Here is a 26,935-nt window from a genome sequence, read left to right as displayed (position 1 = left end):
CCAACATATTCCGCAGCACTTTACAATTAAGCGGGGACATGTACAGACAATAAATTCAATACAAGGTGAGACAGTTTAAACAGTTACATCAGGAGTGAGTTCCCTGCTCGCAAGCTTACAATCTACAAGGAAATGGGGGGACACAATAGGTGGAAAGTGCTTGTTATTTCAGGTCTGGCAATTATAATAAGTCGGGATTATCATATAAAGCTGTTTGATCCGGTCATCAGCCTGTATGTTCAAGTGCAATACTCAATTACCGAGTGCAGTTATCGTGTGCATGGAGGGTGTAGAGACAGATGAACAGTAGGGAGCAGATTCTGAATAGTATTTAGGAGGGAACAGGGGAAAGTTAGTTTACTGGGTATTTGAGATGGTAGGCTTGTTTAAAGAGATGGGGTTTTTAAAGCGCGCTTGAAGACATCGGGGCTAGGCATCAATCGGATCGTCTGGGGTAGAGCATTCCAGAGAACTGGCGCAGCACGAGAGAAGTCTTGGAGACAGAGGTGCGAGGTTCGGATTATGGGGGATGTTAGTCTTAGGTCATTTGTGGAATGGAGGGCACGTGTAGGACGATAGACTGAGATGAGAGAGGAGATATAAGGTGGTGCAGAACTGTGGAGAGCTTTGTGGGTGAGAGCAATGAGTTTATATTGGACCCTGTAGCGAATGGGTAACCAGTGTAATGACTGGCACAAGGTGGAGGCATCGGTGAAGCGGCTGGACAGAAATACGACCCTGACTGCCGCATTCAGGACAGATTGGAGAGGGGAAATTTTGGTAAGAGGGAGACCGATCAGAAGAGAGTTGCAGTAGTCCAGACGAGAGTGAATAAGAGCAACAGTAAGAGTTTTAGCAGTTTCAAAAGTGAGAAAAGATCGGATTCTGGAGATGTTTTTAAGATGCAGGTGACAAGAGCGAGTGAGTGATCGGATATAGGGAGTAAAGGAAAGGTTAGTGTCGAATATGACCCCAAGGCAGCGGGCGTGCTGCTTGGGAGTTATGGTTGAACCCTCCAAGGTAATTTCGATGTTAGGTAGAGTTAGGTTAGTAGAGGGGGGAAACACAAGAAGTTCAGTTTTGGAGAGATTCAGTTTAAGATAGAGGGAGGATGTGAGACAGCGAACAAACAATCCTTGGTATTTTGTAAGACTTCAGATGGAACCCCCCATTGTAACCAAACACAATATGAACATAGTCTAAGTGTTCATTGACATGAGACTTTATTAGTTTTACAGCAAATTGTTGTGACTCTAATACGCAGATTTTACAGGGGAAACATTTTACATGTTTCACCTGGAACATAATGGAAAGCTCACATTCAGTTTTGCTGTGGTCATCAATATGTTTTGATCACAACGTACTCTAAAGAGCTGCTCTGTCATCTGTAATCCCTTTTTACTGTTTTTCTGTCTCAATTTTCATATAAACATTGGCAAAGCATAATAAAAAAGGAGAGTGCAGTTACCATTGTGTGAATCCATGCTTCCACCTCGGCTTCCAGCACATGCCTCCGCTCCCACACACCAATACATCTTCAATGACCAGCTTGAAGGCACTGGAAGGCTTCAATTCCAAACCACACAGAAGCGTTCTTGCTTAAAATGTCCATCTGTCAGAAAATAAGAGAATATCTGTTAATAATGTGCCCAAGTTTATAAAGAACATCAGAGGCACACTACAGACATAGTAAAGATGAAAATTAAAGCACACTAATACATACAAGAATCATGAATTACAGGTGTTTTGCTGAAAATCAGTTACAGGCTGCAGACGAGAGGCCACCAGCCAGCAGATAAGTGGCACTTGTCCTTCTAGTTACCGCAGCCACAAACAAGAGCTAAAAGTCTCAAAGGATCAGAAAAACATGCAAAGATGGCAAAAAGTAAGAAAAAATTGTAAGAATAATGTATCATGGAGCAAATATGACAAGACATCTCTACTTCACAGGGAGGAGCAGATCTAATTATTAGCAAGGAACATGGCTAATGGGTATAGATTGCAGCTTCCAGGAGCCAATCAATTATTCATGACCATAGTTCTAGCTGGTTGGGAACGGAGAAAAGCTTGTCACGTTCAAGGTTAAGTGCTCCATCACCTACATTTACCCTATTTAACAGGCAAACCCAGTTAATTCATATTTATTGCATAATCAGTAAACCAGTCTCCGTTCACCAGGGCTGTGGAGTCGGTAAGCCTGACCTCCGACTCAGACTCCTCAATTTCCATGACACCGACTCTGACTCCCTCATACACGGCTCATGTTTAAGTGATAAATTTACTGTAGCACAGATTCATCTCAGCTAAAAGTCTACACCCTTAGGTCAGGAATAGGACAGACATTTATAGGACATTTCATAACTTTCCCAAATTCTTATGAAAAAATATTCCCCACAAACTGCATTGAACTACTGTACCCAATTTATTATATATTTTAGGAGTCGGAGTTGGTCCATTTTATACCGACTCCACAGCAGGTACCGCACACCTTTCCTATTATGATAAAGTAAGATGGGTATGCTTGCCGGCAGATATGACATCAGTAACCCAGCTCACCTCCCAAAGTGGAAGTGAGGAGGTCCGGACTAGCCCTTTAATCTCAACCAAAAACAGAAGAAGGTGAACGTTACCTTCCATGAAAGGCTGTACGATGGACTGAGGATTCGACACAAAAATGGTCAGAGGTTGTGCCCCTTCCCTGCAGAGGATTCACTGCCCTGTCCTATAAAGCGGAGTGCTGGATAGCAGTGGTAAAGCTCTCAATCAGGAGAGTCCCTCACTGTACCCAACGAAAGTCAGAAAACGCAATGATTAAAGCAGGGCCACCAGATATTATGCTGTTAATCATCTGGTGATGAATACTTAAGGCTGTGTGCCCACGTAGCTTTTTTCAAGCGTATATGCTGCGGAATTTCCGCAGCGTAAACGCTTGAAAAACGCATGTATATCCGCACCCCATGGTCCCCAATGGCATTCCGCAATGTCAATGCCCATGCTGCGGATTTTTCCGCAGCGGATATGCTGCGGTCAAAAATCCGCAGCATGTTCATTAATTTTGCGGAAGCGCAGCGGAATCAATGTGCGGATGGTACCCAAGTCTGGATGAGAGGAGACTCTCATCCAGACCTGGGTACCAAAGAACCTGTAAAAAAAAGAATAAAATAAAGTTTATACTTATCTTCTGATGTTTTCCCTCCGTCGCGCTGTTGTCTGAAGGACCTGCCACGTCATTGAGTCATGTGACCCACCACATGACTCAATGACGTCACCGCAGGTCCTGCACACAACAGCGTGAGCCGCTCAAGCCTCCGGACGGGGCAGAGAATGCATCAGAAGGTGAGTATAAAGTTTATTTTTTTAATTTTTACCATTCTGAACAAGTTGTCAAGCACTTTTCCAAGTGATGCTTGGAGAAGTGCTTGATAACCCGCATGCGGAAATGCATGCAAAGACGCCTCACAAACGCTTCTACCTGGCGGGAAAACCGCATGTAATATCCGCATGCGATTTTCCCGCCAGGGAGAAGCGTAAAAAATATGCTTCAGGTCCGCAACGTGGGCACGTAGCCTAGACCCCCATATGTGTTAGATTAAAGTCTACCAAACATTTTCAGTGCGATAGCCGACCATATAATATGTATTGGGAGAGAAAAGGTTTGGCCCTATTCAATTGCAAAGTCCAATCCTCTCTTTTCATAAAAGACAAGTCCTCCCCAGATGTGTCTGATAGCGGCTTACTTCTCTTTCCCTATTGAAAACATGGCACACATCCTGAATAAAACCATGCATATGCATGGGGTGCAAGTGATAGCCTCTGCCCAAATGCCACTGTCTAACGTGTATGCGTACAATTACTGAGCTAGGGGTGTCCATATAAGGTACCCTATTACTTGTCAGCTGGGCATGCATATGTCCTCATCGAAGAAGGGGATCAGCCAGAACAAAGAATCAGGCATGTTGAATACCAACATGTCCAATCCCTCATCCAACATACACTGCAGTCAGTCATTCAGCACACCCTCACACCCATTAAATGGTCAGCTAATCGCACCAAAATCAGCTGATTTTCATCTATGGGCAAATTCACACAAGAAAGTATTAGTTCTGTGTACTGGTTGTGCCAGTGAGGACATTACACAGGCCAATGTAAGTCAGTGGCACAACTCAGATTAACATTTTTCCATAAGGACGTGAGGTTTATATGGAAAAAACGCAGCATGCATTATTCAGGGTCGATGATGTGCAAAATAAAGCTTCATTCAAACATTCAGTATTTGGTGAGTGTTTGATGTTGCAGAATTTCTAAACCGGTTACTTACGTTTTTTCATTGCGCTTTTAATCGTGTCTTTAATGCTGCGTTTCTTTGTCTCTATTTAGTGTGTCATGCTTTAAGTAAAGTTGCTTTGTTTTTTTGTATTTGACATTCTTAGGTGCGGATTACATGCGATTTTGATGCGTTTCTGCTGCAGAGAAGCACTACAAATGCATGTGTGTTTTTTACCTGTGGATTTTCCACATCTAACGCAAGTGTATGGAGAAATTCCGCACAGAAAACTCGTTCCCGCAAGGGACATTGACATGCTGCAGATTAGAGAAAAAAAAGGCACCGCAGGGCAGTTTACGCAGCATGAAAAAGAAGCACAGTGTGCATGAGGGTTCTATAAATCCCACCCACTTTGCAGGTACTGTAAAACGCTGCATTTTTGCAGCAGTGAAAATACACACCATCAAAAATGCGATAAAAGCTCACCGTGGGCAAGTAGCCAAAGAAAAAAAAGATACGGAGGACGTGTGGCATTTGTTTTTTTATGGATACATTACAAAAATGATACTGAAAAAATGGATATCAATCAGATGTCAAAAACAGAAACACAGACCACATACGGATCGGATTTTAGCACAAACGTAACACCATACAGATGAAAACATACAAATCTACATTCCGACCCAAGCCCACCTTTACTTACACCCTCATACAAGCAAATACAGCTCAGAGGAGTAAGACTCCCTCAATACTGCACAATCGGCCGCACCCAAGTTCAGACAGTTCTTTCCCCCACGCCAACATATACACGTAGCTGTCACAACATATTAGACTGCCAGTGTGTACGCTGTTCTTTCCTTTAGTATTGTTAGTTGTTACAAGTGACAGAAAAGCACACATGCCGCCTCACCGCACACACCCAGAAGGCAGCCATGCTTCCTCATATCTTGGTTTCAGATTCCACAATGAGGCGACAGGAGGACGATTCTGCAGAGCACAGCACCTTAAGAATAGTAACTTTACATGTTATTTTTCTAATGTTATTGCTGAGGCAATAAGAAGGTCTATTATGCCTATCTTATACAGGAGACACACATAGATCAGGTGATCGCTCTGCATTCTCTCTATGGCTGATGTATTACACGCCCCATTACCAGATCCCTCATACCGAATAGCAAGGAATTACACATAGGATAATAGCTTGTTATGTATACACTAATACAGTAATTCCTACTATACGAGAAGGATAGACGAATAGGGGCTGCGATATACTGTTCTGGGGTATGGTCTCCCGCACAGTGTGAAATTTCCATTGTACTGTTACATGCAGATATGTAAGGATTTTACACTTTTCTTTGCAATGTATGAAATCCTTGGAAGACATCTAGGACAGATACTGGACACAGAAAAGGATTTATTTCATGGGGAGTGGCAGTCGCTGCGGGGTACTGCAGATCTGCTGCTATATGAATGAATCTTCTATACCTGGCAGCAACAGTTACACACTGAATGAAGCGAAGCAGGGCACGTCCGTTCAACATTCACATCCGGACACTGATCAGTGAGGTTGCCAGCAGTAGGACCCCCACCAATATAATATTTATGACCTAACCTTTAAGTACTGTAAGGTCATCAATACCATATGCCCTGACAACCCCTTTAATATATTCACAAGGGTTGTTGGACTACAATATTCCAGTAATGACATAACTAGTTATATAGGGAGGGAGACAATACTACACGACCACACAGATTTGCTGTTTAATGACAACTACTTATAACTCCTTTTTGAGCTGCAATGATAGAAGTATTGGTTGTCAACCTCAAACAACTTTCCCTGATATAGATAGAGAAGAGAAATGGCTGAAGAGGGTGGCTACCATGACAGAAGCAGTCACTACATGGGCTTTATGATATGGGGTTAATCTGCAGGTTGTGAATAGCGTTGTGAATCTGCCCGGCGCCGGCACTTAGACCCCACTGCTGGGAGGAAATTAACTTTATTCCCCCCGGCAGCATTCAGTTTCAGTCACCGCTCTGTGTATAGAGAACAGCGGCTGTAACCGCGCCCGGCACTGACTGACAGCAGCTCAGTCCCTTTACTTTCAGACTTCCCATTACTGAGGTAGGAGATGGCAGTTATTACTGATGAGATTCTATCTAGATAGAAGGGGGAGTAGGAGGGAGGGACCTCAGAATTGAGAATTCTGATAGTGACTGATCAATTTTGGCAGAAAAAGAAGCAAATCTGTGTGATAAGATATATTACAAAGTTGCTTATTTTCATGTTTACTATTGATTTATGAAATAAAAATTAAAAAGACAGTTACTCTCTAACCACTGGAGTGATATCTCTAATGCATGTTCACTGCCCCAAGTAATATATTTACCAGTCGCTGTCTTCTGCTTTTCTGGTATCGCCCCGATCCCAATCCACCCTCTTGTGACCACAGCTCCTGACTGATCAGAAGTCAGAGGTAACTGTCACAAGCTCTCAGTGTAAGGCCAGAATCACACCAGCGTATGGCATCGGATGCGATATGCTAATGACACTCTGCTCCTGCTCTGCGTGATCCGAGTGTCAGTGCTCTGATCTTCTCACATCAAAGAATCGCAGCACTGGTGCGGAGGAAACGGAGAAAGTAATTTCTCCATCTCCTTCATGGCCTGACTCGGTGTATATCGGACTGCACGTGGATGACATCCGAGCTTGCAGTCCAATTTTTCATATGCACCCATAGACTTGTAGGAGTGCGTGTGAGCCGAGTCTCGCTGCCAATTGCAGCATGCTGCGATTATTTTCTCATGCCAATTCGGCATGAGAGAACAATCGGCGATGTGAGCTGCCCATAGATTAACACTAAGCTGAGTGCTATGCAATGTTTTATCACATAGCACTCAGCCATGTTACACTGGCCTAAACCGACGGCCCCATAATCAGTATTTGGTCAGTATTTTTTCTCAGGAGTGGGAGCCAAAACCAGGTGAGAAACAATCAGAGAAAAGGTATAATAGAAACAAGTCACCAATTCAGCATTTATCACCCACTCCTGATTTTGGCTCCCACTGCTGAGAAAAAATACTGACCGAATACTGACCAAATACTGATAGTGGGGCCGTGGCCTAGATCGGAGATCCTCGTTCTGGCTTTCATAGACTTACACTGAGTTGTGACTTCTGAGTCGCCCAGAAAACGCTGAAGCAGTCCGACAGGTTACAAAGTACTGGAGACCGACCGGAGCGGCGCCAAGAAGAGCAAAAGACGGTGGCTGGTGAGTATTTTACTACATGCAGTGAATGTACATTAGTGATACCAATTCAGTGGTGTAATAAAAAAAATAAAAATAGAGCGCAGGAGTAGTGCTTTAAAAAGAAAAAAAAATTTTATATATAAAAGGCGTTGTCTACATTTGAAGACTTTTTTTACTTAAATGGGTATTCCCATCTCTAAGATCTTATCCCAATATGTAGTAGGTGTAATAATAATAATAATATTAGCAAATACCTCCAATTAGAAATGTAGTATAGTTCTTCAGATTCGCTATGTCTGTTTCCTCATGTGCAGGCATTGCAGGCCCTTAGGTATCCATGGTTATGACCACTAGCAACTAGCTAACTGTCACTATATCAGTGGTCGTAACCATGGATGCCTAAGGTCCTGCAATGCCTGCACATGAGGAAAAACATAGCGAATCAGAAAAACTATACCTATGCCCTCTCCTGCTCCCACCTGCTAACACTTTCTCTGCTTTATTTACCAACCAGTATCTCACGCATTTTATACATCTTGATTTTCTTTGTTGCACATTTTATGCCTTTATCCTGGGGGCCTGCGGCATCCTGTAGTGCATTAGTATGGTGTCATAGTGTTGGTAAGTAGACCTCGCCCCAGGAGACATTGCGTGACTATTCAGAGGAATGACTCCTCCAAGAAGACTATTCAAGGGTAGTTATAACAGTGCACGATTAAGACACCATTTTCTGTATTATTAACTGCTTCCCAACCGCCCACTGTAGATAAACGTCGGCGCTTGCTGGGCTTTGTACAGCGCCGACGGTCGGCGGACTTGCTGCGCTCAGGACCCCAGGGTCTGCAAGGGCTGCGATTCCGGTGCAGAGCGATAGCTCTGACAGGTCACATCATTGGGTCTCCCGATCAGGTCCCAATGATGTTAACCCGTTCCTATCTTCTAGATGCCGCGATCAATAGCGGTATTTAGAAGACAGTGAGAGGGGACATCCACATGATGACCTCCGAGTCTGCAATGTACAGTGGCCTGTTAGGCTCAATCAGGATCTGAGTTTAACAGGCGATCCGCCAGTGTAAAACTGACAGGTCTCATGCAATGCAATATATGTCTATTGCAATGCATGAGACCAGTGATCAGAAAAATAAAAATTAAAGTCCCATACAGAAACTAAGTAAAAAAAAAAAAAAAAAAAGTAAAAAAAGTTCAAAACTATTAAAAATATATAAAATAAATCACAAAAAAAAAAAAATTAAACCAATAAATATGTATATTTAAGTAAAAATAAAAAAGTACATGTAGCACCCCGAGGGCTCGGCTGCTACAGGGGTATTGCACCTCAAACCAGAGGTGTGATATTCCACTCCCGGGTAAGGATGGAGTGTGGACCAGGACTCAGTAAGCTGCATGCACCACACACACCCCATTTCCGAGGGACAGCTCAACGGTGCTCCCACTAGACAGAAGTGCAGGCACGACAGCATCTGTCCCTGGCTGGAGTGGGGCGGGGGGAGGAATACCCAGTGGTGTAGGAGCAGATAGGGGTGGGTTTCTGGGCATAGGTAGGAGCCCATTGGTTGCTAGTCACCTGGGCTCGGGTGCTAGAGGGAGGTATATAAGGTGGGCACCATCTTAGAACAGAGTTCAGTTCAGAGAGGAGGAGAAGAAGACAGGAGTTCAGCCAGAGAGGGCTGACAGGGAGCTGTGGCTCAGTCTGGGCCCAGCTCCAGAGGCAGGCCTGGAGTGAGGCCAGAAACAGCAGAAAGAGAGAGGAGAAGGAGCGGAAAGGAAAGTAAGAAAGGAACTGGAACAGAGGAGAAAGGAAGCAAGGAACACAGAGAAAGGCCCAGAGACACGAGGACAGAAGGAACCCCATATGCCCAGAGGAGATACAGGGTGAAGGGTTGGCAGAACAGGGTACCGGAACCCAAATTGGTGGAGGCAACAGATTCCTCAGCCAAAGACCGGAGGTTGTTACCACATCTTGGTGCGACCCCTCACTACATCCACCAGAAAGGCATACCGGATAGGGTCAGGGAAACCGGGAGAGGTTTCGCCAACAGAAGGCCCGAGGAGCTGGACAAAGGTGGAGAAGGGAGCTCTGAACCACACTCTGGAATTACCTGGGAGTTGACCGAGTCCCTTGCCTGGTGGACGCAGCACGGCTCGGACAGTCATCGCCTGCAGCATTGACATGAACAACAACTGTGAGTAAAGCATTGAAAACTGCAACCGCACGTCTCTGTGGTTCCTCGCTGCACCAGCACCATTAGCACTGGGACGCTCGCACCATCACTCCCATCATCATCCACATTAGCTGCCCTGAGGAAATACTTCTCCCGTGGGGAGTCATCCCATACTCAGCTGCGCAAACAACATCAGCCTCAGCGGTCTGCAGCGCGGCGGCGGTCCCCACTGACCGCAATCCACGGGTGGCGTAGTCGGACATTTGCTATACATCAAGACTGCCACTGGTTTGACCACCCTGGGCACGGACCGGGTCAGCGCCATGGAGACTACAACCCCCAGCATCTTACAGAAGGCCCGGCTCCGGGTTCCCAGCACAGGCCCAGGGGGCGCGTCATACACATACTTGGTATCGCCCCGTCCGGAAAATCCCAATCTATAACCTATCACACTAGTTACCTCTTCTGTGCACACCGTAAAAAATAAAACAAAAAACGGAGCAAAAAAAAAAACCTATGCTTTTTCATCATACCACCGAACAAAAAGTGGAATAAAATGCGATCAAAAAGTCAAATGGAAATAAAAATGGTATAGCTGAAAACGTCATCTTGTCTCGCAAAAAAAAGGCCACCATACAGCTCCATCAGTGGAAAAATAAAAAAAATTATAGCTCTCAGAACAACGTGATGCAAAAATATTTTTCTCTAAAATTGCTTTTATTGTATAAAAGCGGCAAAACATGAAAAAAAAATTACCGTATATAAATGTGGTATTGTAATCGTACTGACCTGAAGAATAAAGCTACCTTATCAATTTTACCACATGCAGAAAGACATAAAAAAAAACAATTCCTGAATTGCTGATTTTTGTTCATTCTGCCTCACAAAAATCGTAATAGAAAGAGATCAAAAAATGTCATGTGCCCGAAAATGGCATCAATAAAAACGTCAACTCGTCCTGCAAAAAACAAGTCTCACATGATTCGGTCAGCTGAAATATGGAAAAATTATTGCTCTTAAAATATGGCAATACAAAAACTAGTTTTTGCAAAAAAAGCGTCTTTTAGTTTGTGAGAGCTGCCAAACATAAAAACCAGATATAGATCTGGTATCGCTGTATTTGCACCAACCCGAAGAATAAAGTCGTCTAATCACTTATACCACACAAGGAATGGTGTAAAAAATAAATAAAACCAATGCTTCACCTGCTGTTGATTTGTTCATTCTGCCTCCCAAAGATAGCAGTAAGGCTCAGCTTAACCTTTTAACACCAGGGTTTCCGTGTAAATCTCTGAAATACGTGATTCAGACGGAAGCCCCGGCGGAACACTCCCTATAATGAGGCAGATGGGGACACTGTGAACGCCGTCTGACCTGTGATCCGGCAGTGTCTGTATTTTTAGCCGAGCATAAAAGTGTGGTCTGCCACAGTTTTGTGCACTTCTGAAAAGGACAACGCTGAACAGAGGCCAGACAGAGTCCAGAGTAACTCTGCTGCCTCACTATAGTGAATAGAACCCTCGGGGGTTTCATCAGAATCATATTACTCAGAGATTTAGATAGAAACCCCAAAGTAAGTGCTCAGCGTAGAACGCAGGATAAATGTGATCCCAAATGTTATTTAAAACGTTCCCAATAAAGACTTCAACTTAGTCCACAAAAATAGCAACTCCCAACCCAGGTCAGTCACCTGGTAGTACAAAGGCTCTGGAAAAGCACTATGGCTAATCAATTACCAAAAGAAATCCAACTAATTATGTGCTCCCAAATCCAAATGCCCCCTCCTTTCTGAGCCCCAGTGTGCCTAAACCGGTTAGCGTCCACATGTTTAGCATTTCTGCAGCGATGAGAGCCTGCCTAATTTACGGGTGCGTGTCTCCAGAAGCACGAGCTGGGCACAATGTACAGGCACTACAACGTACTGGTCACTACAATGACAGTTTGTAATTTTCACTCAGCAACATCCGCTGCTGCTTGTTTCTGGAAAACACCCATGGAGTCAAAATCATCACTACACATGTCAATAAATTCCCAAAAGGTTATAATTTCCAAAATGTGGTTGCTTGAGGGGTATTCTGCTCTTCTAGCAAGTAGGGGCTCTGTATATGGAGTCTGCAAACTATTCTAGAAAAATCTGCGCTCCAGGAGGCAAATAGTGCTCCGTCCCTCCCGAGTCTTCTTCCATTCCGAGCCCGGCCGTGCGCCCAAGCAGTCGTTTTCCACCACATTTGGGGGATCAGCATACTATGTGCACACGTTCAGGAATTGAAGCAGAAATTTCCTGAGCGTTTTTGCCTCTCCATAGCAGAAAAAAAACGCATGCGAATTTGCATGCGTTTTTGACACTTTTTTTAAGCGTTTTTGAGCATCAATTAATGGAGCTAAATAAAGTTATTTGGTGGGACATTGCTTAAGCCCTTGGATTACCATAAGAACTGGGGTGAGTATATTGGTTCATTTAAATGGTTAAAGAATGGGTCTGTTGTATTTCAAATAAAGTGTTTACACAGTGTTTTTTCTTTACTTTGTTTGGTCATGAAAAGGTCTGATTGACACCTTGACATCACTAAACAAAAGAGCTGGGAGTCAGCTAGTCCCATTCACCCAATCTTCATTAGAATTTCTATTCATATAATTTATGCGACTGTTGTGAGCTGTTTTTTTAAGCCTGGGAAGGCGCCATTAGGAAAACATTTCCCTGGCCATTAAATAACATCTCAAAGCTGGGCCTCTACGGCCCCCCAATCAGCACTCAGCAGCGCTTTGCACACAACGTATTTGTTAGAACCCTCCTGTTTGTTTTTTTCCATCTTGTGTTTTGCGGTCACGTGACAATCTGCCTTTATATTCCAGCTCCGCCCTTTTGGCTCTGCTGGACTTCAGTGTTGTTCGACGGTTTTGCTAGCCAGGTGCTTCTGTGACTATCTCTGTCAGTTTGCTTGGTCCTTCTGGGACCTCTAGTACCTTTTTGTCAGTTTATCTTTTTGTGTTCTGCAACAACCTTCTCTGTTCGGGAGGTGTCCCATTTCTGTTCCAGTCCTTAGTTCTTTTAGGGACCCCTTCCTTTATGCTATAGGTCTTCGTTCAGACTAGCCGAGGACTAAGGCAGGTCTGTTCGCAAGGAACAGGCAGCCCGCTACATCGTAGGGATTCAGCTTAGTCTTACTGTAGGGATAGCTTTCCCCTTTCTTTCCTTAGTACTTGTTGCAGATCATAAGAGTAAGTCCAGCCCCAAAAAAAAAAAACTAAAAAGGAAAGAAATTCGGGGATCAGTATGGCTTCCGTCCAGGATTTGGCTCAACGCTTGCAGGGATTGTCTCTGGAGGTGGCTGAGCTCCAGCAACACGTGAGTAGCTGTACTGGAGCGCATTTTGTGGAACCCAAGGTAGGACTGCCGGATGTTTTTTATGGTAAACAGCAAGATTTTCTTTCCTTTAAAAATGCTTGTTTGTTATATTTTCATTTGAGACCAAGGTCCTCGGGGAATGAATCACAGACCATTGGTTTTATGTCACTTTTGCGCAATGAACCACAAGGGTGGGCCTTTTCTCTCCAACCTAATGATCCATGCTTAAGGTCGGTAGAAGAATTTTTTTCTGCTATGGGTCTATTATATGACGATCCTGATCGAATCTCATCTGCTGAGGCAGAACTCAGGCGTTTGAATCAGGGGTCAGATGATGTTGAAAATTATTGCACACACTTTAGAAGATGCGCTTCAGAAGTCAAATGGATTGATCCTGCTCTGTCTATTTCTTGCTGGTCTGAGTGAAAGGGTTAAGGATTTGCTTGTTGCATTCCCTGCACCTGAGACTCTACAGGATGCCATGCAATTAGCTGTTCGTGTGGATAGGAGGCTGAGATCCAGGCAGAATGAGGTAAAGACTCCTGTAATGCCAGGTCTCAGTCCCCAGAAAATCTGCTCAGACGGCGGAGAACCGATGGAGGTTGGGGAGATGTCGCTCCGCTCTCAGGAAAGAGACCGGAGGTTCGCCGAGGGACTGTGTCTTTATTGTGGTAAAGCTGACCATTTGATTAAGTATTGTGAGCTTCATTTAAGTAAAGAAAAAAAAAGTCCATTTGTCATTTTAATCTGGGTATCACCCTGAGTCTAATGGACAGACTGAAAGAAAGAACCAGGATGTAGAACAGTTTTTGCGTTGTTTTGTGGCGGACAATCAAGAGGTGTGGTCTGAGTTTCTGCCTCTCGCAGAATTTGCTCTTAAAAATCATACATCCTCCTCGGCTGGATGTTCTCCTTTTTTTTTTTTTTGTACTGGGAGACATCAGTCTTCTGATTCGTTCTACAAATTGGGGTCCTCCTCTGGAGGAGGAGAATTTTCCCGGTGATTTGGAGAGAGTTTGGACTAATGTATGTTGCAACCTTCAAGAGGCTAACAAGAAGTCCAAAAAGTATTTTGACAGGAAACGTAAGGAGGTTTTGTTTACTGTGGGTGACATGGTTTGGTTGTCCTCAAGTAACTTGCGGTTGAGGATTCCCTCTAAAAAAACTGGGACCTAAGTTTGTGGGTCCATTTAAAGTGCTTCAGGTTGTTAACCAATCAGCAGATCATAACAGTATTTATGTTGCGTTCAAAACGCGGTGTTCTAATGCGACACTTTTGTTGTCGGTACAAGTGAAACCACCGCATATAACACTTCAATCGGTCAAAATCTGCAGCGGAGACTAGCGCGTCCGCTACAGAAATTGACATGCTGAGGGTGAGTTTGGATAAGTGGCCACGATCAAGAGCCGCTGCAGGTTTGACACTGCGTGTTTATACAGCATCAAACCTGCAGCCTTCAGATGTTACAGCATAGTGGATGTGATCTCTAGAAATCCCATGTCCGCTATGCGTGCATCAGAGGCTGCGAACCACCCGTGGACACTGACATGCGGCACGTCTTTCAGGCCCGCAGCATGTTAATTTCTCTTGAGAAGTCGCTAGTCTCCGCAACAAAAATTTGACCACTAGAATGTATACAATGCGGTAAATCCGCATGGTTCAGTGAACACATATGGATTTACCTTCATTCAATAGAATGCAACGTTTTGGACGAAGCAAAAATTTGCGTCCAAAGCGTTGCTACGTCTGGATCATGGGCACAGAGCCTTAAATTAAAAAAAAAAATGGCGTGGACTCCCGCGTCATTTTTATAACCAGCAGAGGGAAAGCCGACCGCTGAGAGCTGATATTAGTAGCCGGGGAAGGGGCCATTAGCCAACAATGTTCCATGGCTATTAATATCAGCCCACAGCTGTTTGTTTAGCCTTTACTGGCTGGATTACAGGGGGACCCCAGAAAAATATTGACGTGGGGTCCCCCTATAAAATCTAACCAGCAAAGGCTAAATTAGACAGCTGCGGGCTGATATTCATAGCCATGGAAGGGACCATGAATACTAGCCCCCTCTGCGGCCATTAATAGCCCCCCTCTGCGGCCATTAATAGCCCCCCTCAGCAGTCCCAGAAATGGCGCATCCATAAGATGCGCCAAATCTGGCGCTTAGCCTCGCTCTTCCCACTGCCCTGTAGCGGTGGAGAGTGGGGTAATGGGGTTGGGGTTCACATCAGCCTTGTATTGGCGGCTGACGTGAAGCCCATTACCAACCACATGGTAAAATGGTCGCTGCTTCTTCAATAAAGAACACGGCCAGAATAAAGTATTTTAATGAAATAAAACACACACGGCTCTACAATTTTTTTTTTATTACATGCTTCCACGAAGCCCTCTATCTCCAGAAAAAAAAAAAAAACAAACAATATTCCTCACCTGTCTGCTGTCAACGATACAGTCCACGTAACGACAAGTGTCCCAAGACGATCCGGGTGAATTCTACAGCTGTGACATCAGAAATCACTGATGTCACAGCTGTAGAATACAGCACTGTATACTGACAGGGGTGTAAAATCACCCCCTGTCAGTACACAGGATGCAGGAGGTCACTGGGGTTCATCAGCTGAAAATCAGCTGATGAGCCCCGGTGAGTTAAGAGACCGTGGGAACATTCTTGTGAATGTCCCCACGGTGAGCATCAGCTGATTGCTGCTGGCACTGATCAGCTGATGGTCACGTGACCATCAGGTGATCGCTGACACGCTGGCTGGGAAGAGCAGACTGCTGCTCCTCCCATCCACGCTGCTCTCACTGTTATCAGCCAGAGCAGCAGTCGGATGAGAGGAGTAGCAGCCTCCTCTCCCGACCCAGATACCAGCCACAACGCGATTCCGGCGCGATTTTGCGCCTATTGATTTTCATTGAAACGCAGCAAATCCGCATGTATAGATATTATACATGCAGGTTTGCTGCGATTCAATGAAAGTCAACGGGCGCGAATACGCCGCGGAATCGCGCCTGAATTGGTTATGCTGCGTTTTTTGCCGCAATGATAATCCGGAGTGGAAATTTCAGCATCATGTGAACAGCACATGCAGATTATCCTTGCTATACATGACAGACCTATTACCAAAAGGCTTCAATGCGTTTCCGCGACATTTTTTCCGCCGCAGAAACGCATTAAAACCGTATGGTGTGCACTCAGCCTCAGGAGAAATTGCACAACAAATTGTGGGTTCCATTTTCTCCTGTTACCCTTGTAAAAATGAGAAATTTGGGGCGAAATAGTATTTTTGTGGGAAATTTTTTTTTTTTTAATTTTCACGGCTCAATATTAAAAAATTCTGTGAGACCCCTGAGGGTTCACCACAGATCTAGATAAATTCCTTGAGGATCTAGTTTCCAAAATGGGGTCACTTGTGGGGGGTTTCCATTGTTTAGGCACCTCAGAGGCCCTCAAAACGTGACTTGGTGTCTGCTATCGATTCCAGCCAATTTTGCATTCCAAAGCTCAAACGATGCTCCTTCCCTTAGGAGCCATGCCATGCGGCCAAGCAGTAGTTTTCCACCACATTTAGGGTACTAGCGTACTCAGGAGAAATTGCACAACTAATTTTATGCATTTTCTCCTGTTACCCTTGTGAAAATAAAAAATTTGGGGCTAAAGTTACATTTTTGTGGGAAAAGGTAAAACTTTCATTTTTTTCTTTTACATTCCATTAATTCCTGTGAAGCACATGAAGAGTTAATAAACTTCTTGAATGTGGTTTTGAGCACGTTGAGGGGTGTAGTTTTTAGAATGGTGTCACTTTTGGGTATTTTCTGTCATATAGGCCGCCCAAAGTCACTTCAAATGTGATGTGGTCTGCAAAAAAAGTTGGCTTGTAAATTTTGTTGGAAAAATGAGAAATCAACTTTATTACTTCCTAACAAAAAAAATTATTTTTCAAAAATTGTGCTGATGTAAAGTAGACATGTAGGAAATGTTATTTATTAACTATTTTGTGCAACATAACTCTCTGGTTTAAGGGCATAAGAATTAAAAGTTTTAAAACTGTGAAATTTTCTAAATTTTTGCCAAATTTCAGATATTTTCAGAAGCAAAACGCAAGTTATATTGAACAAATGTTACCACTGTAAATGAAGTACAATATGTCACGAAAAATATTATTTCAGAATCACTGTGATACGTTGAAGCGTTCCAGAGTTATTACCTCAAAGTGACACTAGTCAGAATTGAAAAAATTGGACTGGTCACAAAGGCAAAAACTGGCTCTGACGTGAAAGGGTTAATATCAGCCAGCTTAAGTTCAGTAAAATCATGCTGAAAAGAGTTGCAAAATCTAGTTCTGGCAGAGAAAAAAAATATAGCCAACAGGTTCCCTTTAAACCAATGGCCTAAAAATGAGCAGAATGAAGCTGTTCTGGTCTGTAACATTCCCCTGTTCACCACCCACATACTCTGCTGTTTTGTTACATTTAAGCCTCACTGATGAAAACCATTTGCATGTAAGGCTGCATGCCCACTATGCGTTTTTCAAGCGTTTTTGGTGCAGAATTTCCTCAGCAAAAACGCTTGGTAATATGTGTCCCATGCTCCCCAATGATAATCCGCATGTGCTGTGCACATGCTGCGGAAATTTCTGCTGCGGATTATCATTGCGGAAAAATATGCAGCATAATTTTGCGGACACGCAGCGTAATTGCCGCCATTGACTGGCAATGAATCGCTTAAAGGGGTATTCCCATCTCCAAGATTCTATCCCAATATGTAGCAGGTGTAATAATAATAATAATAATAATATTAGCAAATACCTCCAATTAGAAATGTAGTATAGTATTTTTGATTCGCTATATCACTTACCTCATGTGCAGGCAATACAGGACCTTGGGTATCCACTGGTATTGTGACAACTAGTTGCTAGTGGTCGTAACCATGGATACCTAAGGTCCTGCAATACCTGCACATGAGGAAACAAACATCGCGAATCAGATAAACTATACCACATTTCTAATTGCAGATATTTGCTAATATTATTATTATTACACCTACTACATATTGGGATAGGATCTTGGAGATGGAAATACCCCTTTAATATCCGCATCATTACATGTGTACATATTAAGCGATTCAAGGTGCGGATGGTACCTGGGTCTGGAGAAGAGGAGACTCTCCTCCAGACCAGGGTACCGTGGTACCTGTTAAAAAAAAAATTAAAATAAAAAATAAACATTATACTTACCTTCTGATGGCCCCCGGTCTTTACTCCGCTGCGTCCGGTCTCTTGTACAGCTTGCGGTGGTGTGAAAGGACCTTTCATGATGTCATTTAGTCACGCGACAGCTGCAACTTGACAAAAAAAAGCGCATGTAAAATCTGCATAAGTTTTTCCTGCCAGGGAGAAGCGGAAAAAATCTGCAGCATTTCTGCATCGTGGGCACATAGGCTAATACTGCAATAAGCTGCAACGCTTCGATGTTGATGTAAGTTTTTGGTTTTCTAGGTTTTTTTTCTCTGAACTAATAGATATGATCACATTGCTTTGAGATTCATTCCTATTTCATTAGGGAAACACATAAAAACAATATTGCACTTAAAGGGGTTGTCCACTTCCACTACTAGGACAACCCTTTCCAACATGGCTGGAACGGCGCCGACACGGGAGGAGAGTATAGGTTTTTATATTTTAACAGGCCAAACATTTAGATCAAGAAGGGGTTGTCCTAATAGTGGACAACTTCTTTAATAGACAAACGCCAGTACTGAACCTAAACTTCAGCAGGATGGTGAAAGCGGCAAAAAAGATTTTCTTCAGTTTTTCCCATCATAATTTCAGCAGTTTTTCTCGTATAAAAAAAATAAACCTAGCCAATTGAGGTTTCTCAAGCTTCTCCTCTCAAATAATCCGTTAAAAACGGACAGAACTAAGATGGTATCTGAGTGCTGTCCGATTTCATGGACCCATAGACTTCCAGTGGCAAGTTTGGTTTGTGACTCTGATCAAAACTGGACATGTCTCTATGTTTTGATCACGACCACTTATTCGGTCCGCAAAAAAAAAAAAATAGATGACGGACATGTGAACAGTCGCATAGACTATGATATACAAGAGTTAACTGTGGAAAACTGTCGTCTTAAGGGTATGTGCTCATGGCGTATAAGGCCAAATGCACATACTGAGTATTTGGTGAGATTTTTACCTCAGTGTTTATAAGCCAAAACCAGGAGTGGAATAGTATAATAGACATCACCACTTCTGAATATTTTGCCTACTCCTGATTTTCACTTACAAATACTGAGGTAAAAAAAACCTCACCAAATACTCAACGTGTGCAAGTGGCCTTAGGGCTCGGTCCGAGCAGTGCTGTCTGTGAAAAACCAGACAGCGTTCGCACCAATGTTATTCAATGGGACAGTGCAGATGAATGATTTATTTTTTTATTTCCTTCACAGACCGAATCTGCGTGTGGAGAAAAAAAAAATTGCAGGATGCAGTAGTTTCTTCTATAAATCGGATGAGACTCAAGCATCCAAGTCTATGGGTGCGTAAAAAAAAATAAAATTGGATGCCATACAGAGCCACAGTGCAGCATCTGATTTTTGCGGATACATTGCAATTCTGTAACACAGAAATCTGTAAGTGTCCTGTAAAAAACGGATGGTATACTGATGACAAGTGAGAACAAAATCATAACACTTTTCAGGATGAAACGGACCGATTTTTTTATACACGTGTGAGAGTCTATCCTTATAAAGCCAGCGCACCGCCTAGCTTTTATTACATTAAGATCACTCAAGAAAACAACGGCGGTATTTTTCATGAAGCGTATTCTTTGTCGACCTCTTCATTGTTGTATCGGCGTCTTTTTTATTTCATGTATAAAATAGTGGTGGCTTCCAAGCCACCAGAAGAATAGTCAAGTCCCTTCTGTTAGCAGCTTCACGTCTTTCCCATACTTAAATTAAAAGGAATGACAAACGGCAGAACTGATTCCACATTGTTTGTACATTGCTGTGCAGACGTTCATCATTGCGAACGTTTACTGAGCGCTACTGCAGGCAGGATCCATCTGAAAAAGACGCAGTGTGCATATACCTTTAGAAGGAAAAAATTTTAGGACTTAACCCTTGCACTGCTTTAACGGTAGGAAGAAGTCACATAGCAGTGTAGGAGACTGCATTTTCCCTGCCTAATCCTCAGGGTATGTTGCACGTCGATAAACATTTACACCGATCAGCAAAAATATTAAATCTGGTGAGGAGAACAAAAAGTGATCATTTTTTGACAGACCCCTTTGAAGAATTTGGGATATACCAGGCAGAAAGTGAACATTGGTTAAGCGTTAAGAACCTAGTCCACTATGACAAAGACCAAATGATGTCTAGACGAATGGGTCAGAGTATCACAGCAGCTCCAAAATGTCAGGACTTGTGGGGAGCGTTCTTAAGCTGCACAGCGCCAGCACCGAGAGCCTCGCTGCCAGGAGGAAATTAACTTTATTCCTCCCGTCAGCCTCTGGTTTTTAGACATAGGGGTGGCGACGGTGTGATTTCAGTCTCAGCAGCTGTAACCGCATTCCCGGTGAGCGGAGACTGAAGTCGCACCGGCGCCACCCTTTTGCCTGAAAACCAGATGCTGCCGAGAGGAATAAAGTTAATTTAATCCCGACAGAGAGGCTCTCAGTGCAGGCGCCAGTCAGCATAAGAACACCATTAACCTTCAGATTAAGTCCATGTCTGTGGGTTAATAGTGTTTTGTTTACATGACAGGTTCATTTTCTATCTAGAAACGAATAGTTGCATTAAGGGCGCAGTAAAGGTGGCCGTATAAATTGGACAGATATCGGACTGCGATGCACGGACTGACCGGCGGCTCTCCCTACCTGAGAGTGACTGAGTCATGTATTTCTGTGCAGTTCATGCTCGGGTTGGGAGAACCGTGGCCATTCCAAGTATCGCGGTCAAATTCATAAGGCCGTCGGACTGCGTCCTAACATTGATAGCTTATCGTGAACTTACTTCACGATAACTGTGCAGTTTAAACAGGCTGCCGATCACCCAATGAACGAGCAAAACGCTCTTGTTCGTGAGGTGAAATATTTATGCTTGCTTAAAAATTATGGTTCTTGGCAGCGTATCATCTCGTATAAACAGGTCATGCTCTCCAGAGAACAATGGCAGCCTATGAGCATTGCATGATCTATTTGAGATTGTGCAGTGCGCATAGTTTAGCGCTATCTGCCTAAGTAAACCAGCTATTAAATGACTGCCAATCAGCTAATATTTACTGATCAGTGGTCATTTCGTTCTGTCAGTCGGTCTGTGTAAACAGACTCTGATGCTGGTAGGAGTCAGTCCACTGTGCATCCCAGCTTACTGCAGGAGCCTGCATACCCACAGACCAGTGATGGTGCCCGCTCTGCCCCCAGTGAAAGTGCCTACTATGGAAGTGTGAGCATCAGAACTAAACCATGGAGCAATGGAGGAAGGTGGCCGAGTGTAATGACTCATGTTTTTTATTATGTGGGTGGATGCATTGGGATAAGCAGCGTATTAGAGTCAAACATACCTGCCTGACACCATGCAGTCGGTGTCCGATACATAAAAAAAGTAAAAAAAAACAACAAAAAAACAGCAATACTTGGAAGCGTAAACCTAATGTAAATTAAAAAAAATATATATATATCCAAAAAATGCTGTGAAAATACCAAGTCCCTGATTAATCATTATTTTTGCATCTTTTTTTGGGAGAAAAATTTTACATTTTAAGCATTTTTATTTTTGGACTTCATTTAATATGGATTTGGTGCTAATTTACGCTAGATTTTTCAGTCCTCGTCATTTTTTAGGTTTGTTTCACAATGTGGATTTCATTATGCAAATGTTTTTTGGCTGATTCATCATTTCTGACTGTTCTGTGGAAGACAAAGTATTTTTTTTTTTGCACAGCTGAAAACCAACATACAACATTTTAACGTTTTATGGAAACCATTGTGCGACTTTTTCCTCTAAGGCTACATTACCACAATGACAATTTGGTGAGGTTTTGATGTTGTAGATTTTCTGCACCTATTAACTAAATTTTGCTACTTGTTTGTTTTTTTTCTAGAGTGTTTTGAAGCTGCGATATGTGTCACGCATATTCGTTTTTTACCTGTGGATTTTTCGCATCTTATACAATTCTATGGGGAAAAACCTACACATAAAACTCCGCATACCCACAAGGGAAACTGACATGTTGCAGATATAAAACACTCGCTGCAAGTCAGATTACACAGAGTTAAAAAGAAGCACAGGGGCAGGAGATTTTTATAAATCCTATCCACTTTGCTAGAATTGCAAGATGCTGCGCTTTTTTTTTTTGCGCAGTGAAGATATGCAGCGTCAAAAACGCATTGTGGGAACTCAGCCTAAAAAAGGTGGCGAAAATGCAAAACTGCCCAAAAATAAGCATCTTTGAATTTGTGCCAATTCAGCAAATATTGTGCACCTATGATAACTTTGTCAAAAAAATCCACAGGTGCACAAAAAAAAAAAAAAATTCACACAGTGAATTGGGACCCATGGGTAAAAAACTACCTGTAAAGATCTGAGGTTGTGGGTTGTAAGTAATCACCTAGGTAGGTTAACGATGCTACAATATTTTATTGATCACAGCCATGGTAATAAAGCAATTCCAGTGAAATGGCCAAAATACAGTTCTCTCAGTCCTCAAGTTCCCAATCTGGGTTCAGTAGTTCCACTGGCTTTGTATCAGGCCATACTCACTGTCTCCCAACTTTTGGTTGGCCCACAGATTTCGTATCTCCAGCCAGTATAGTCTGTAGCCACAGTCCATGATCCTCTAGACAATGTACAAAGTGTTGGGGTCAATTAGGGCGCCGGATACTGAACAGAGCACTTGGGACAGGTGACTAAAAGGGGGGGGGGGCAGCGGTGTGCCGGCATAAAGGGGTAGGGGGTGCAGCGGTGTGCCGGCATAAAGGGGTAGGGGGTGCAGCGGTGTGCCGGCATAAAGGGGTAGGGGGTGCAGCGGTGCGCCGGCATAAAGGAGGGGGCAGCAGTGTACCAGCATAAAGGAGGGGGCAGCAGTGTACCAGCATAAAGGAGGGGGCAGCAGTGTACCAGCATAAAGGAGGGGGCAGCAGTGTACCAGCATAAAGGAGGGGGCAGCAGTGTACCAGCATAAAGGAGGGGGCGGCAGTGTACCAGCATAAAGGAGGAGGCGGCAGTGTACCAGCATAAAGGAGGGGGCGGCAGTGTACCAGCATAAAGGAGGGGGCAGCAGTGTACCAGCATAAAGGAGGGGGCAGCAGTGTACCAGGATAAAGGAGGGACAGCAGTGCGCCGGCATAAAGGAGGGGGGAGCAGTGTACCAGCAAAAAAGAGGGGCCGGTATACAAGTGGGGTAAAGGGGAGGGGTGGGCAGTGCACCAGCATAGATGTGTTATGGGTTAGAAGTTCTAGGAGCCACAGTCCATGAGCCTTGCTGCATCTGCCGGAGATTCTCACCCCATGTAACCCCAGCAGTGGTGGTGACCTGTCTGTGACCCGTGCACGGTGTCTCCTGGGCACTGACCTGTCATTGCTGCACCGGCTCGGGCCTCTCTTGTCCTCCCGGTCTCCTCTGCAGCCGGTCGGCCAGTCACTGTTAGCGGCTATGTCGCCCCATTATCGCTCTGCAGCTTCGTCTTTACTTCCTCAATCCTTCTGGGAGGAGCGAGTGTCGCGATTTCCTAGAGATGAGGAGGCGGGAGCCGGACTGTCCGCTCTGCCGGCCGCCGGGGCTGCACAGCGTGGATCGCGACACCAGGCCAGGCGATTAGGTAGTAAAACACATGACGATCGGTACAGAGTGTCTAGCTGAGCTAATTTTGGAGGTTGGATGAAAAGCAGGGAGGATTTTTAGGTTTTCCTGTGCCCCTTTTTTTCAGTGCCACAGTGACCCCTTACCCGCCCATAGATAACGGGGTTTTATGTTTGAAAAGTGCAACATAAATAACCTGTGCGGCAAATATTCACATTGTTTTATTAAGATGCATTTTTTTCTTTCTGAATGACACAGACTCGTGTGTTCACATAAAGCTTTTTTTCTGCATGAAAAACATAAGCTAAACTGTAGGCAGAAAGCCGCAGCTGAAATTATACATAGTTCATGCGGTTTTTGCTTCCAATTCATTCTGATCTCAATGTGGTAAAGATGCTGAAAAAAAATTACTACGCACCACAGGTAACAAAAAGTGTGAATACGATTTTAGAAATCTCAATCATTTTGCTGTTACTGTATGACTGTGTTCACACATATTTTTGCTTAGCTTTTTTATGCAAATTAAAAGCTGTTTTTACAGTGCCAGCAAAAGCTATGAGATTTCAGAAATCTCATGCACACCCTTGTTTTTTTTCTAAGGGTACGTTCCCACGATCAGTGTTAAGGCCACGGCCCCACTATCAGTATTCGGTCAGTATTTTTTCTCAGGAGTGGGAGCCAAAACCAGGAGTGGGTGATAAATGCAGAATTGGTGACTTGTTTCTATTATACCTTTTCTCTGATTGCTCCTCACCTGGATTTTTCTCCCGCTGTGGAGAAAAAATATTTAACATCTTTATCTCCCTCAAACCCTATTGCGCTGTTTTTCTCCTCCTAGTTTTCTTACCTTCTGCTATGGGCAATTGTTGTGGACTCGAGGGAAGTGTACAGGGGTCCAGCGACCCACTTCAGCTAACGTAACATTAAAATCCGCTGCCAGTGGAACTACATGTCCAAGCTGGCCCCTCTGCAACATCTGCTGCCACCCCAATGGCAGTACTTCTATGTAACATTTGTTTGCAACAACAAAAAAATCATTGTGTAAATAGTCATGAAAAATCAGTCTGTATATAGTCATGGCTGAAATTATGTCCAATTTGCCTTTTTTTTCCTCTTTTTTTTTTTTGTGTTGTTCAAATACACACAAAGGAAATAAATGTGTATAACAAAACATGTGTAACTGCAATAATTTTCTGGGAGAAATACTTCATTTTCTGGAACAATTTCAAGGGTAACAACATTTTCGGCACTGACTGTATACTCCACCTGCAGTTATGACATGTCCTCCATGCAGGCAGGGCATTACTGGGGCCCGGTGACCAGATGCAAAAAAGGGGGGGCCCGCCAGCCCCGGCCCCAGGCCCTCGACCCAGGCCCCCCTTTCTCTTTGCTTCTGCTTACCGGGCCCTTAGGGACAGCAGCTCGGTGCATGATGCACCCGGCGGACGGAAATGAGCGCTGTACCTTTAATCCGCGGCCGGGTGCATCATAGTCCTGGTCATGTGACACACTGCGCGGTCATCTTCAATCCAGAACAGAGCAGCAGCATGCCACATGTGTTGCAGGGACGGTGGCGGTCAGTAAGTGTGTGTGTGTTGCACTGCGCTGTTGAGGGAGGGGAGGCTGCTGAGAGGATGCTGGAGAGGGGAGGCTGCTGAAGGAGGTGATGCTGCTGAAGTAGGGGAGGCTGCTGACACGATGCTGATGAGGGAGCGGAGGCTGCTGAGGTGATGCTGAACAAGGGGAGGCTTCTGGAGGAGGGAAGGCTGGTGAGAAAAGGGAGGCTGCTGAGGGGATACTGGTGAGTGGAAGGCTGCTGAGGGGATGCTGGTGAGGGGAGGCTGCAGAGCAGGGGCGCCAATTTTGTTTCAAGAGGTTGCCAACCTCAGCAGACAGGTAGGTATGAGTAGTTGGTAAATGGGGTGCCCTCCTTTACTCTTGACTACATGAAATTTTTTTATATTATCACTTTGAGTTATGTTTTGAGGTGTATTTGTATTTAGATTCTAGAATTTATAGGTTTTTAATGAATACCAATTAAGTTATTTTTAGTAGTGTATAATCGGTGTATATGTATATGCAATAATATACCCTGTTTACATTTATTAATTCGGTGATCGCAGGCTGCGGCGGCGGGCAGGCTGAGGTGGGCAGGTGGCGGCTGAGGTGACCATTAGATTCTTCTTGACTGGGCAGCGGCGGTGCCACTAGCTATGTGAGTAGCTAACTTAAGTTCATGTATTAATTTGTCCACCATTTTAGTTGATTGTTGTTAGGCGGCGGTGTTCACACCGTGCAGTAACTGAGGCAGTGACCCAAGCAAGTCCAACTGAAGCAGCTTTTATTCAGCACTCACGGGTAAAACAGAAAGTCCTCCGGTTCGCAGACGGGTTAACATCAGTCCATAACAACGGTTGCCGTGGGCAACGGCCGCGCCAGGCCGCTCAGAGCCTGATGGGTGCAGAGCCTTCCCAGGCGTAGGTTCAGCTAACACACAGGCCCGCCGAGCTTTCCTGCTATGTTTCTAGCAGGTCCCAACACTGAACAACACTAATCCTTAATGCAGGGTTTTTGAAGAACCTGTGGCAAGAGCCATTGGAAAACCCAGGTTGGTGGGAGGAGGCCGCCCGACTGCCTTCCTGTAGCCTCCTCCAAGAAATGAAGGCCCTGCCGGGTTTCACTAATCTGCCTTAGCCAGATAGCCTGACCAGGTCAATGCTCACCTTCATTCCTGCATTGCAGCCGCAGGTGAGTTTGTGACTCCAATGCACTCCAATGGGTTTAATAGGTCTCTGTACACATTCTGGGGGGATATATAACGTCCCTCGTATACGATCCCAGTCACTGCCGTTCTTGCGTCCTTTTAACCCCTAAGTGTCCACCCAGCAGGTGTGTGTGTGTGCCATCTCCAGAACCGCCCGACTGTACGACTGAGGTACCACTAACTGTTCCACGACCTCGTCCCTGATTTTGTCTACCCTATAGAGCAACTCACCGTTGACTACCATGCGTGGAAATACAATATCTGCACCAGGCTGTTGCGCTACGCCATTTACCTCTGACACCCTTTCCCGCACCCGAGTCAGGGTGG

The 26,935-nt window shown here is 44.3% G+C and overlaps 1 protein-coding gene across 3 annotated transcripts in view; it reads right to left on the bottom strand.

Annotated features, from left to right (window-relative positions):
• LRRK1 (leucine rich repeat kinase 1) overlaps positions 1–23,879 on the bottom strand; it is a 135,355-nt gene extending 111,476 nt beyond the window's left edge. For 2 of the 3 annotated variants that reach the window (XM_073653372.1, XM_073653374.1), the window contains exons 1-2: positions 23,617–23,879; positions 1,469–1,612 (exon numbers count right to left, since the gene is read on the bottom strand). In XM_073653372.1, coding sequence (XP_073509473.1) covers positions 1,469–1,535 — 67 coding nt within the window. In that variant the 5' untranslated portion in view covers positions 1,536–1,612; positions 23,617–23,879. Of the gene's footprint in view, positions 1–1,468; positions 1,613–5,183; positions 5,321–23,616 lie in introns of those variants that run through there. The other variant, XM_073653373.1, reaches the window with a different exon arrangement.
• Between the last annotated feature and the right edge of the window lie 3,056 nt (positions 23,880–26,935).

The sequence above is a fragment of the Phyllobates terribilis genome, unplaced genomic scaffold, assembly GCF_046119375.1.
Source record: "Phyllobates terribilis strain yellow unplaced genomic scaffold, ASM4611937v1 Scaffold_11__3_contigs__length_659146591, whole genome shotgun sequence".
Lineage (NCBI taxonomy): Eukaryota > Metazoa > Chordata > Amphibia > Anura > Dendrobatidae > Phyllobates > Phyllobates terribilis.
Note: the sequence above shows the minus strand (reverse complement) of the source record. Positions and strands in the feature narration are given on the sequence as shown.